Source organism: Heloderma suspectum, chromosome 8 (genome assembly GCF_057233095.1).
Source record: "Heloderma suspectum isolate Gila_16-S chromosome 8, 16-S_ref, whole genome shotgun sequence".
In the NCBI taxonomy this organism is placed as follows: Eukaryota; Metazoa; Chordata; class Lepidosauria; order Squamata; family Helodermatidae; genus Heloderma; species Heloderma suspectum.
Window position 1 is genome coordinate 2,489,666 of NC_139465.1, and position 12,882 is coordinate 2,502,547.

The 12,882-nt window shown below is 46.7% G+C and overlaps 1 protein-coding gene across 4 annotated transcripts in view; it reads right to left on the minus strand.

The window, feature by feature from the left end:
- The window catches only part of SPIRE2 (spire type actin nucleation factor 2), a 52,891-nt gene that overhangs the window by 25,356 nt on the left and 14,653 nt on the right, over nucleotides 1–12,882 (minus strand). For all 4 annotated transcript variants that reach the window (XM_084812668.1, XM_084812667.1, XM_084812666.1 and 1 more), the window contains one exon: nucleotides 1,244–1,281. In XM_084812668.1, coding sequence (XP_084668794.1) covers nucleotides 1,244–1,281 — 38 coding nt within the window. The remainder of the gene's footprint in view (nucleotides 1–1,243; nucleotides 1,282–12,882) is intronic.

A 12,882-nucleotide genomic window follows, 5' to 3' on the forward strand; every position in this document is an offset into this window, starting at 1 on the left:
TGGCGCCCCCAAGCAGAGAGGCAGTCAGCGTCCCTCTGAATGCTGACTGCTGGGGAGCAGGCGTGGGAGCGGACTCCCTGGAGGCGCTGGCATGGCCACTGTGGGGAACGGGATGCTGGACTAAATGGAGCCCCTTTGGACTGCCTCAGCAGGGTGGTCTTTACGGTCTGAGCAGGCGACGGTTTCCTGCACTTAGTCAAGAGTGGCTGATCACCTGCAACAGGGCTGCCAAGCCTCTTTCAGCCCGAGGGCCAAATTCCATTTCAGAAAGGTTCTCGGGGGCCACATTCCAGTGGTGGCGGGACCAAAGGCAAAAGGGGCAGGGTCAAAACAGCAGCATAGTGTAGCTCAGAGCTCTTCCTGCCAGTAACTCAGCCTTGGGAGAAGAGGCATTTCAATCGTTCAGAATGGGGGTCAGCAGGAGGGAACGATGCAAGAACTGAGAAGCCACTGAACGACTGGGGGGGAAGGGGGCATGAACATTTGGGGAATCCCAGAGGGACAGACTGGGGGCTGCATTTGCCCCACAGTCCTGATGTTCAATGCCCCTGACTTAAAATCTGTGCTGCCTTCCAATGGGCCAGCTTCACTCACTGGCTGGGAGGAGGAAGGCACATTGGAACTTTTGAACAAACCTTTTGGAAGGTCTCATTGGTCTTTGGGGCAAGGTTAGGAGACCATTTATTTCCCATGAGTAGGCTGACCATACGTACCGTTTTTTCATATTTCCCGACTGTCCCCTCGTTTTAATATAAATGTCAATTCTGTCCCATTTTTAATTTTTTGTAAAACACCGAACGCGTTTATCATAAGGCTCTACTCTAATCAATGCGTGCAGTAAAACTACTAGTGTGAGGAAAGAGGAAGTTCTGTTTCCTTCATCCAGCCAGGGCCAGGCGTCTTGAGCTGGCGACGATCAGACACTGCCCCCGGCTTGTCTGCAGTGGCGGGAATTCGAGAGGCGTCACTAAGCCCCATTCAGCGTGTGGGAGCCAGGAGGGCACGTCTTGCTGTTATTTCTACCGTCATTCCGCCCATAGAGATTCTTTCTGCCCTACATTCAGTTTGATTTGGACTTTTCAGACTCATATTTTGGTTCAACAGGCTGTTAGCTATTTTTTTATTATAGCGGAACTCTCCGGTGGGACATTACATAACCCCGTCCCATTTTTGTCATCCCAATATCCTGTTTTTGTCTCAAGGGAATATGGTCAACCTACCCATGAGGCATTCAGCAACGTACCTGTGCTTCAGCAGAGGGCGTCAAGGTCAGCGGGAGCTCTGCAAGAAGAAAACGACACCGCTAAGATTCCCATCTCTTGAATCCAGATCACAGAATGTTGTTAAGTTATTTGGCTCCCTTGTGTGGCCCACTGATGCACAGATCTCCCCAGGCATGAGAGCCAGGCCAAACCCAAGACTCAATCCTGCCTCCCTTCTCAAAGCCGGACCCTCTCTGCCCATATTCCCTGCTACAACATAGCAGACAGGAACTCAAAGGGCCCAGAAAACCTGCAGTTGTATTTGCAAAGGGTTAATAGTGTTGTTTTCCCAGTAGTAATGTATGGCTGTGAGAGCTGGACTATAAGGAAGGCTGAGCGCCGAAGAATTGATGCTTTCGAACTGTGGTGCTGGAGAAGACTCTTACGAGTCCCCTGGACTGCAAGGAGGTCAAATCAGTCAATCCTAAAGGAAATCAACCCTGAGTGCTCATTGGAAGGACAGATACTGAAGCGGAAGCTCAAATATTTTGGCCACCTAATGCGAAGAGAAAACTCTCTGGAAAAGACCCTGATGCTGGGAAAGACTGAAGGCAAAAGGAGAAGGGGACGGCAGAGGATGAGATGGCTAGATAGCATCACGGATGCAATGAATATGAACTTGAGCACGCTCCGGGAGAGAGCGCAGGACAGGAAGGCCTGGCGTGCTATGGTCCATGGGGTCACAAAGAGTCGGACACGACTGAACGACTGAACAACAACAACAATAGTGTTGTGGGTAGTTTTTGCAGTGTTCATTCTAGAGGGGTGGGAGGAGAGATTTTTGTGTATTGAAGATTGACACTTTTTGTATGGTATTGATTTTAGATTATGTTTTTATAGCATTTATTTTTCTTTGTATTTATTTATTTATTTATTTATTTTTATTTACAGTATTTCTTGGCCGCCTTTCAAGTCAGAAACCCTCCCAAGGTGGCATACAGCAATAAAACACATAAAACCAATACGATATTAAGAGCGATAAGAACAGCAATAAAAAACAACAACAAAACCAGCAACAACACAAGTCATACCAGGAGAAGCCCAGAGTAAAATAATATGTTTTCAAGGCTTCCTTGAATGCCTACAATGCTGGAGCATGGCAGACCCCCAATAGCAACTTATTCCAGAACTATGGGGTCTCTGCAGAGAAAGCCCTGCCACATGTGGTCACCCACCTAACTGCTCTCACAGGTGGGAAAATGAGAAGGGCCTCTCTTTTTGTTCTTAAAGTATGGGCAGGCGGGTTTATACTGATATTGGTATGGCCAATGGCCATACTGGCTGGGAATTATGGGAGTCACAGTTCAACACATCTGGAGGGCACAAGGCTGGTTGGGAAAGGGTGCCTTCAGGTCAGAGCACTACTGTCTGCCAAGAGCAGTAGCAACGATTCTGTCCAAATCCAAGCAGATTTAAGTGTGGGAAAACACATCCAGGCAAATTGCCTTCATCTGATCCATCCCACTCCCCAAGCTCTTAAAAACCAACTCCAAATGCTGTTTCAAAAGGACTGAAGGTGTAACAATCTGAGTAAGTTAAATCCCACACATTTCCCCTCAAGTGTCTTCATTGTTCAGGGCAAAAAAATGCCTCTTTTCCTTGCCCTATTATACACTCTTTTGTTCTGGTTTCAAAACCATCATGGATAATCATGCAGGTTCTGAAAGGACCGAATGTAAGGACAGAGAGAGGGGGCCGCAGCACTGGAGATGATGGAGCCAAAGCTGGATTGACATGTGTAACAGGATGAGGCCTGACATGATACTGAAGGCAGGGAAAACACATTTTTTTTGCTGTTGTAGCCAAAAGAAGCAGCACTTCGTGGCACTTGGATTGTGTTTAGTAAATAGAACAGAGGCACGGGGTGGAGAGGAGAGGAGAGAATGTGGACCGTGAGCACAGTGAGCACGGAAGGGGCAATTTAGCAAACAAAACCCAGGCATGCAAGGGGCAGTCATGTGCTTAACAGTCACACCTTGCGGCTTAGGCATAAGCACATCTTGCGTCAGATGAAGTCTACTTCATCTGCTTCCTCTCCTCCCTCCCAGTCCCTTTTCCTTTTGTGTCATGTCTTTCAGATTGTAAGCCTCAGGGCAGGGACTGTCTTAATATTTATCTTTGTAAGCCACTCTGGGAGCCTTTTCTGGCTGAAGGGTGGGGTAAAAATGCCCTAAATAAATAAATACGCCGGGAAAGCTTCACAACTGTCTTGTGGCATAGAGGGTTGCAAGACTTTGTTTTCACATCTCGAATACTCTCCTACGTACCCAGAGAAGGACAGAATTTAAGAGAGCCTTGCTTTGAGGTATTTTGCATCCCCATCCTACCCCCCTCTCCACCCCCCAGGATGGCCACTTATGCATCAAGAGAGAGAGAGAGAGAGAGAGAGAACAAAGGATGGTGCAGATTTCCAAAAGGTTTAAGTAGGCTGATTTATGTGTACAGATGCAAATGCAGAAATGACCAATATAATTTAAATAGAAATACAATGCTTCTCACCACAGAGCAGTGACCAGGCAACCCATGTGTCCAGGTGCTAAGCATTGCTGGGCCACTTCAAGGCCCCTGCTGCTCTCCCTTCTTAGCATTCTTTACCTTTAAACTAAAAGATATCTTCAAACAGGCATGTGATGGGGGGCTGGCCTCCCCTAAATTTTCTCTGCCTCCCAATTTTTTTTATAAACAAATAATTACAAAACAGTTTACAATTTTGCCTTTAAAAGCCCTGCAAACCAGAACTCCCCCCCCCACTTTTTTGGCAGCACCCCCACCCCCAGAAGGTTTAGGCTGGCTATGGGCCCATCTTCAAATGGAGGAGTGTCCTTGTAAAGTAAGACACCTGGCTACCCAACAGTGAGTTTTGGGGCCGGGTTGCCTCATACTTGAAAGGCAAAATGTTGCCATAAACGTGCGTGTTGCTTTCATTCCGAGGACTTCATGTTCACCCGATAGAAATTACATTGCCTTGTATTTTGCAATGGGTGTGGGAGTAGAACTGATACTTGCATATTGCATTACAAAATAAACAAAATGCCAAATGGACTAATTAAAGTTAAACCAAAGCCTTCTTAATTCAGCTCCAAAACCTCACTACAAGTAGAAAACCAGAATAGCAGGAGGGAGCTTTGGCTATTGGGCGGTATAGAAATGAAATTAAATGAAATAAATAAATAAAGTGGGCTCAGCTAACACACCCTTTCCACTTGACATTCCACTTTTCTTCTTGCAGGGAGTTATTTATTTAAAATATTTGTATCTTATCTATAAAGACAGATTAGTAATTCAGTGGTTGTGAACCGCCCAAAGACTGTTGGCTATTGGGCTGAATAGACATGTAATAAATAAAGGGATAAATTCCCACAGGAAAAGAAAATCAGTAAAACAGCAGTAGATGAGAGGTGTTTTTACAAACACACATGGGAAGGCATTAAAAATGGTATCATCCCCCCATCCCTGCCCGGGAGTCTGAAGAAGTACAGTCCAACTCAACCCCCCGTCCTGCTCAATGTGTAGATGTGGCTCAAGTCTGCACATCAACTGAACGATCCTGGTCCTCTTGTGGACACCCAGGTGGCAGCAGTGTGGGTTACTGGCAGGCTATGAAATATCGAGCGGGTGGGAGCATTCAGAGAGAAGCAAATGTATGAGCAGCTGGAGCTGGCAAAGGAAAAAGAGAAAGGAAAACTGAGACAAATTTTAGCTGGTGCAACAACAGCCAGAGGGGGAAGGAAGAGCTCTCTGGGCAAAAGGAGCTTTCCCAGTGAATCTTCCTGAGACATGGAGTAAGGCAGGTCAGGCCATTAACGCTGCCCTTTGGGCCAAAGAGCAGACTGGAGGGGGGCACTTCAACGGTCCTCACTGCAGAGCCTGTGTTAGTAAGAATGCAGAGTCCTTGGGCAGGGCGAAAGCAGTGAGGAACACAGGAAGCTGCCTGAGATGGAGTCATCTAGCCCACTATTGCCAACACTGACGGGCAGCAATGGCTCTTCGGTGTTTCAGGCAGGAGTTTTTCCTAGTCCTACCTGGAGATGATGGGGACTGAACCTGGGACCTTCTGCATGCACAGCAGGGCTCTACCACTGAGCCACAGCCTGCCACTGACCACCATTAAGCCAGGCTTCTCCTGCTGTTTTTCTGCAATGGCCACTATTTCAAAGACACTTACCTGGAGAGGCGCCCTCCCCTCTCCCTGGGGGGAACTCACTCCCTGTTTCCTGCCATTCACCCAATCGATGAGCCACTTAATGGCTGCCCTACAGAGAGGTCAGCCCAATCCACAGTGACAAGCTCCAAGACAGCCAACAAGGCCCCTTCGCTTAGGAAACAGTGTGTGTCAAGAGTCGGGGCAGCCTGAGGTCTGTGTAAGCCCCTGAAGAGCTCCTACATGAAGCAAAGGTTTCATGGGGACCTTAGGCAGAGGAGGTGCTGCCGTTTGCAGAGGACGCCAAGGTCTCGCTCCAATTGCCAGGGGAGCTGAGAAAGTCTTGACTCTGGTTACCAGTTGTTTTCCGGGCAAAATTCAAGGTGTTGGTTTTGACCTTTAAAACCCTATATGGTTCTGGCCCAGCCTATCTTAAGGAGCGCCTCCAGCAAGACCAGACAGGCCGCTTAACAAGATCAGCCTCGGATGGCCTTCTCTCTGTCCCATCAGCTAGGACAGCTAGATTGGTGGGGACTGTCAGGAGGCCCTAGCCGGCCTCTTTCAGTCTACTCCAGTAGCCAACTCCAGACACAGACAAAGGATTCTTCTCAAGGCTTTATTCCTTTTACAACTTAATAACTCTATCACCAGCGACTAAGCTATGAACAGCAGAGTAATCTATGCCCCGGGTTGGAAACAGTTGGTCCCCATTTGAAAGAGAATCACTTCCAGACCCTGAACTTATGGGCTAGGGAGAGTCCCTCCCCTTTTCCCTTGGGTCCTCTGGACGTGACCGTTGCTTGCGCGCCAAACGGGCGCTACGCCTCCTTTCCGCGCCCTCCATAGCTCGTCGCTCTCTGTGTCTGCGTCGAGCATCCAGCCAGTCCTCCTCCCGCGCTCTTTCACTCCCAGGACTGCTATCTATGTCTGGAATGCCGGTAGGAGGAATCTCTGCCAGCTGCAGGGCCTGGGAGGGATGAGTGCGCTCCTCTCCCAAGGACGGCTGTTCCTCCTCAGAATCAGAACTGCTCTGAGGTTCTATGGGCTCAGTGTCCACCTTGACAGGGACGAGGGAGAGGGCCTTTTCTATGGTTGCCCCCACTCTGTGGAACTCCCTCCCTAGGGAACTCTGTCATGCCCCCTCTTTAATGAGCTTCCGCCGTGCATTAAAAACGTGGTTGTTCAGGCAGGCATTTGGGGTGGGTTAGGGTATTTTAGAAAATGTTTTTATTGTAGAATTTTATTGTTTTAAACTGTTTTATTATATGCTTTGTACATCGCCCAGAGTGGCTGGGTGACCAGCCAGATGGGCGATTAATAAATTTAATAAATAAATAAGGATGCCCATCTATCTATATTCTGTGAAATCTCATTAATAAGCTTATTTAAATGTAGCTTGATCATTTGAAATATATCTCTGGAAATACATATTCCCAAATAGGTAATAAAATCTGGGCACCATTGAAATTGCCAATTGGCTAATTCACTAGTATATACACTATCTCCAATCAGCATCATTTCAGGCTTTGACTAATTAATTAAATAGCCAGACAGTTCACCAGAAGTGTTGATCAATTGCATCAAAGCTGGAACAGATAATTGCAGTTTCAAAATAAATAGTAAAAGATCCTCAGCATTGCTTCAGAGACCCTTGTGACAAAGATGCAGATACACAAGTGATTTAATAAATTTAATAAATAAATATTAAATTAAAATAAGCCTAAGTGCATCTCATTGACCAGTGCAAGTGGTGCAAGGGCGGGGGTTTGGGTTGGTGGAATAAGCTCAAGAGTCACCTTTCTCTGGAGAGAATTTCATAGGCAGCAATCAATACACCTAAGAGTTTGGCATAAAGATGCACTTCCATTAGGAGAAAGCAGAGAGCAACTTAATGCAGCAACACACTAGCAGAGCCGGGTCTTCAGATGTCTATGCCGTTCAACAGCATCACAAAGAGAGCAAAAGCTGTTCAAGGCTGGCTATTGCAGTTGCATCAGCACAGCACAGTCTAAGGACTCAGCAGAATCTTAGCAACCATGAGACATTTCAGAGAAACTGAACATTCTCCTCTCGGCACTTTGGTAGAGGAACGTCATAAACTGCAACAAAGAAGCAGCAGCCCAAATTTCCACCTTGCAAACTTGGCACTGAGCCAGCTGATGGACTGACTTGGCTCCAGCACCTCCCGTGTATCACATCCACCCCTAGTTCCAGTTCCGTTGTCAGCCCGGCCCTGAAAGAGGACTGCGGATGCTAAGCAGAAAATATTTCTCTGCACTGGATATTAAATAGCTAAAAGTATATGAAGAAGGTTGATGTAGGAATAAGCAGGCATAAGAGCAACCTATCCCAACTTCGTGTCCTCCAGATGTTTTGGACTACAACTCCCAGCATTTCTAACCATTGGCCATGCTGGCTGGGGCTGATGGGAGCTGAAGCCCAAAACATCTGGAAGGCGCCAGGTTGGAGAAGGCTGGGTTAGAGCTCCACAAAACTCTTGAATGCGAAAAGATAATTAGGAGGCAGGAACAGAGCTATCGCCATATTTATACTGAACATTTCATCAGGGCTTAATCTGGGCCAGCCTCAGCCCAAGACTCCGATTCCAGTACAAACCTGCAAAGTAGAAGCAAAGAATACCTCTGAACATGTGGCCAGTGACTTCTCCTTCATCACCAAAGCATCACAGCCCTCTTCCCACACCAGTTAAGATGAAAAAAACAGAGTTTCAGGGAAGATGGCATGGGCATCCAAGCATGCTTGAACCCCAGGTCATCTCTTTTGAGAAATCAACCATGTTTCCCTTTATTTCTATGAGGCCCAACAGCATAGTCTGAGACACTTGAGAAGTGTGCATACTCCTACGCTAAGTTTGGCCTGTTTTGGAACTCCAGCATGATTCCATTTCAAAATATTTCCAAAGTTGCCAAGGGAAAGCATGCAGAGTTACGTGGTGGACAGCCCAACAAAAGAGTGGTGGGGACCAGTGGCGGTGGGGAGAGAGAGGGAGGAAACACCGCATGCACCACCACTCAGGAATACGTGCAAGAAATACAGCAGGTATCCATGCATTGTGATGGATGGGCCCACTAAAGATATCACTACAAAACAAAACAAATGACCAATGATAGTGCATCCAGTTGATAAATGTATAGATTAAAAAAATTATAAACAGATTTTAAAATGTGAAACGTTTCAACATAAAACGTCAGCTTCAGTCACAAATAAAAGTATGCTACAATAGCACCTACAAACTGAGCCAGAACCACTTAGGAACAAGCCAAGCAGGCTCTTATTTGTGACTGAAGCTGGTGCTTCATGCCAAAATGTTTCACATTTTAAAATCTGTTTATAATTTTCTTAATTTATACATTGATCAACTGGATGCACTATAATTGGTCATTTGTTTTGTTCTGGAATGGACTGTCAGGCGCATCGCATCACCTACATACCGGTTTATTCTAAAGATATCAAGCAAGGCGATTAGGGTACCACCATGGGTGCCAGAAAATATAGCGCAAGGAGAAACAAAGCCTTCTCTGCGGCAGGAAAGATCCCTTGCTATATTGTTGCTGCCCACTGCTATGTTCCTTCAGGGACCATTGAACTGCCGCAGTTCTTGGCCTCCTCCCCACTAAGACATCAGCAGGCAGAGCTGGCGCTTGGGCTGGAATGATTCTGAATGCACCATTGGAGTCACTTTCACTTTGCATCGTTAGAGCTGTAAGAGTCGGTGAGCCTTTAGCACCTGGTGAGAGTATATATTCCAGAACCGGGTGGACCAGTTTTTAAAGGCACTCTTTACAGCGCTTCTAAGTAAATATTATCAGAACAAGCCGCAGCATTACCTTTGCCTGCAAAGATTCCAAAATGACCAGCCACATCCTGTACAAGGCAAAAATGCTGCCAGGGGACAATCATCATCCAGGCTGCTGTCGTGTCTGCACCAGCAGCTCTCTGCAGCCACAGTTCTTAATGTGCTATTTTGCTTTTGTCCCTCTGTGCATTTCCTATTTATTAGGGTTTTCATACACAATTTAGAACATCAAAACAGAAGGCAATTACCTCCCCAGTGCTTTTCTTTCTGTATTTCCTTCTCTTGGGATCAGCGGGAGAGACTCAGGTTTTAAAAATAAAGACAGCTAAATGCATTTGCAGACACCGGAGAGATGTCAAAACATTGCCGTGGGACTGGAGAGGAGCTGCCAGGGCCAAACGCAACGCAAAAAATGTAGGTGTGTCTGTTGGTGGGGATTGGCAACCCAGGGCCAGACACAATGGATAAATGTAATGGAAGGGAAAGGAGGCATCCACAGTGGAGGAGGAGGCTGCAGACCAATGACTGGGAAAATGGATGTTGTAAAACAGTTTCCCGTTGGCTACATGGGCACAAGAAAAGGTAAATACTGTTTTATGAGGTACTAACTAACATTTCATGCTAAGGAAACCAGTAAGGGGGGGGAATTAAACAGTACATCCAGCCTTCCCCAACCTGGCACCCACCAGACGTGTTGGACCACAACTCCCATCAGCCCCAGCTAACATGGCCACATCTGGAGGTTGGGGAAGGCTGGATCCAATAAACTACTTAGAGTCGTTTCTGCTAAAACAGAAATCTGGAGATACAGACAGACTCCTAATTCATTTGCCCATATGAAGCTACCGAGCACCAAGGTTGGCTTTGGGGGCCCTGCTCTTGGGGCCGTCATTAGGCAAGCCCAGACCGGTGGATGTCAGGGACGGGGCCCTTTCGGTGGTGGCTCCTAAGCTGTGAAACTCCCTCTTGGGGGAAATCCACTAACCAAGCCCCCGTCTCACCTTCTTTAGACAAGGTGTGAAAACCTTTTTGGCTGCACAATGTTTTTTTTTTGTGATTGATTGCTTCTATGGCTATCTCTTCGATGAGGTTTCAAAACCTTTTATGGTGGTGTACTTTATGATGTTCCCTTCTTTTTGCTTTTATTGCTTATTGTGTAAGCTGCCTTGGAAAGATTTTATTGTGAACTAGCGAACAGACCCAACTTTACATAGGTGGGAGTACCCCTGGTGTTGATATCACAAAGTCTGCAAGGGAACCTATGCAGCTGTCAGAGTCGGACACATTTGCCCACCCCATCTGCACAAAGCCTCGCCTGCTGGCACCCCTCGGGTGGCTTCTGCCACCCCTATTGCCCCCTGAGAGAGGGGTCTTCCCACTCAATTCATCTGGGGGGGGGCTGCCCCACAGCAGAGGGAAGGGAACAGGTGTATAATTGTGTCACTTGGCTTCAAACTAGATTGAATATAAAACAATGCGCTCGTTAGGGAAGTTTTACCCTAGTGACTGAAAATGGTGGATGGGTCTGTCTTTTCCATTCTCTTGAAGGCGGGGGCTGTCCCACAGCCAGGGGAAGTGGGCAAGCCTATAACTTTGTCCCTCAACCTACTAATCTCCCTGGGCTTCAAACTCTATGGACTATAAAGCTTCATGCTGGTTAGGGGAGTCTGCCACTTGTGTCTGAAGATGTTACTGCGGGCTTCAACCTCATGGACATGTTAACATTAATTACAATTAATTAATGCATTAAAAAAACAAAATAACTATGAGGTCTAGACCCCTAGGGTCCCCTTAGTATGCTTGCCTAGTATGCATAGCTCCCAGTCCTGGAACTATGGTGGTGAAGGACAGACGGACGGACAGACACACACCCTCTTTTATTATTATAGGTAGCGGGGTACAAATGATGAACTGAAGCAGACAGCCCACTTACCGTAGTTCATAGGCCAACACAAACTGCCAAGCATGAAAGAATTCATCTCCACAAATGGCAGGAGGAGGAGGAGGGAAATGCTCAGAGTGGATTGGGCTTTATGGCTTAGCCAGCTACCACCATGCCCACAGGCATGCACGGCACGTCTATCTATAAAGTGCAGCACACGGCACGGAGGGTGGGGCTGCTGTTTCTTCAGTTGTATATTACGAGACTTGCACACAAAATAACGATATAGGAGACTACACATGCAGGGAGCTGTGGCATGGCCAAAGAGGTCCCATTTAGCGGACACAGTAGTTGTAAATTACTCTTCACATGAGAGTGTGCAAAGTTAATGAGTGACAGCCAGCCACGCTCCTGTCTTTTGAACAAGTTCTGCCCATCCTGGAACCCATACTTAGGCCCATGATATTAAGAGGAAATGGAGCTTGGAGGGGAAAGGACATGCATCTGTTTCAATGAAACTTACTTTAGCTCCTTCAGTTGGTACTTAGCTTGAAGGTATAAAATTCAGAACCTTAAAAATGCCTAGGGCAGCTTAGATTACTGCAATGTGCTCTATGTGGGGCTGCCTATGAAGATGGTTCAGAAACTGCAGCTTGTGCAGAATGCAGTGGCCAAATGATAACAGGGAACAGAAGGCCTGAACATATAATACCGCTTCTGGCCTGCTTGCATTGGCTGCCTGGATGTTTCCAAGTCCAGTTCAAGGTGCTAGTTCTAACCTATAAAGACTCATATGGCTTGGGATCGCAGTCCCTGATGGAGCACCTCTCCTGGCATGAGCCTACCATATCCCATGCTCATCCTCCAAGGCCCTCCCCCAGAGGTGGAATGCTCTCCACAGCAAGGCCTCTTTGGCATTGACGTCACCATCTTTTTGGTACCAGGTCAACAGTTTCCTCTGTTCCCAGGCATTTGATGGACTATTTAATGCATCAGTGAATTGTTTATGGTTGCCACAGATGTTTTAGTTGTTCTATGGGGTGGTGGTAATTTAGTGGATAATTATTTTTAGTCATTTTAAATTCTGTATGTTTTAATTTTATTGTAAGTCACCTTGAGTCTTTTTTGAGAAAGATGTCTGAGAAATATAAGATCTTGATGATGAGGATGACGACGACAATAATAACAGCAACCCAACTAAATGAGGGCCAGTGTAGTGTAGTGGAGAGAATATTGAACTAAGTCCAGGACGTCCTGGGTTCAGATCCTTGCTTGCCCATGAAACTCACTGGGTGACCTTGGGCCAGTCGCTCTCACTCAGCCAAATCTATGTCACTGGGAGAGAGAGAATGAACTACATCATCCGGATCTCTTTGGAGAAAGGGCCAGATACAAATGCAACAAACAAATAAGTGTTACAGCAAGAGCTTTTGTGAACAGTATGATCCAGCAGATACACGAAGGGGACAAAAGTGAGGGCTGGTCCATGAACAGCCCTGTGTGTAGATTGAGGATAAAACCAGTTTAGCCAGGCAAGTACTACAGATGGCAAAAAAGCACACAACAACGGCCGGTAGCTAGGGTGCTAAACCTGAATTTGTCATGCTCCAACACTAAACAATCACTAGCACAGCTGAGAAAGAGAGCAGTAACTGTTTGCAGAGAAGGGACTGCCTTGATTCTGTTAACGTTCATCTTGAAACAGATATCTTGGGTGTGACAACAAACCTGCCAGGGTGTATGTCAGCCTGCCAAGAACCCTTAAGGCCCCAGCTTGCTT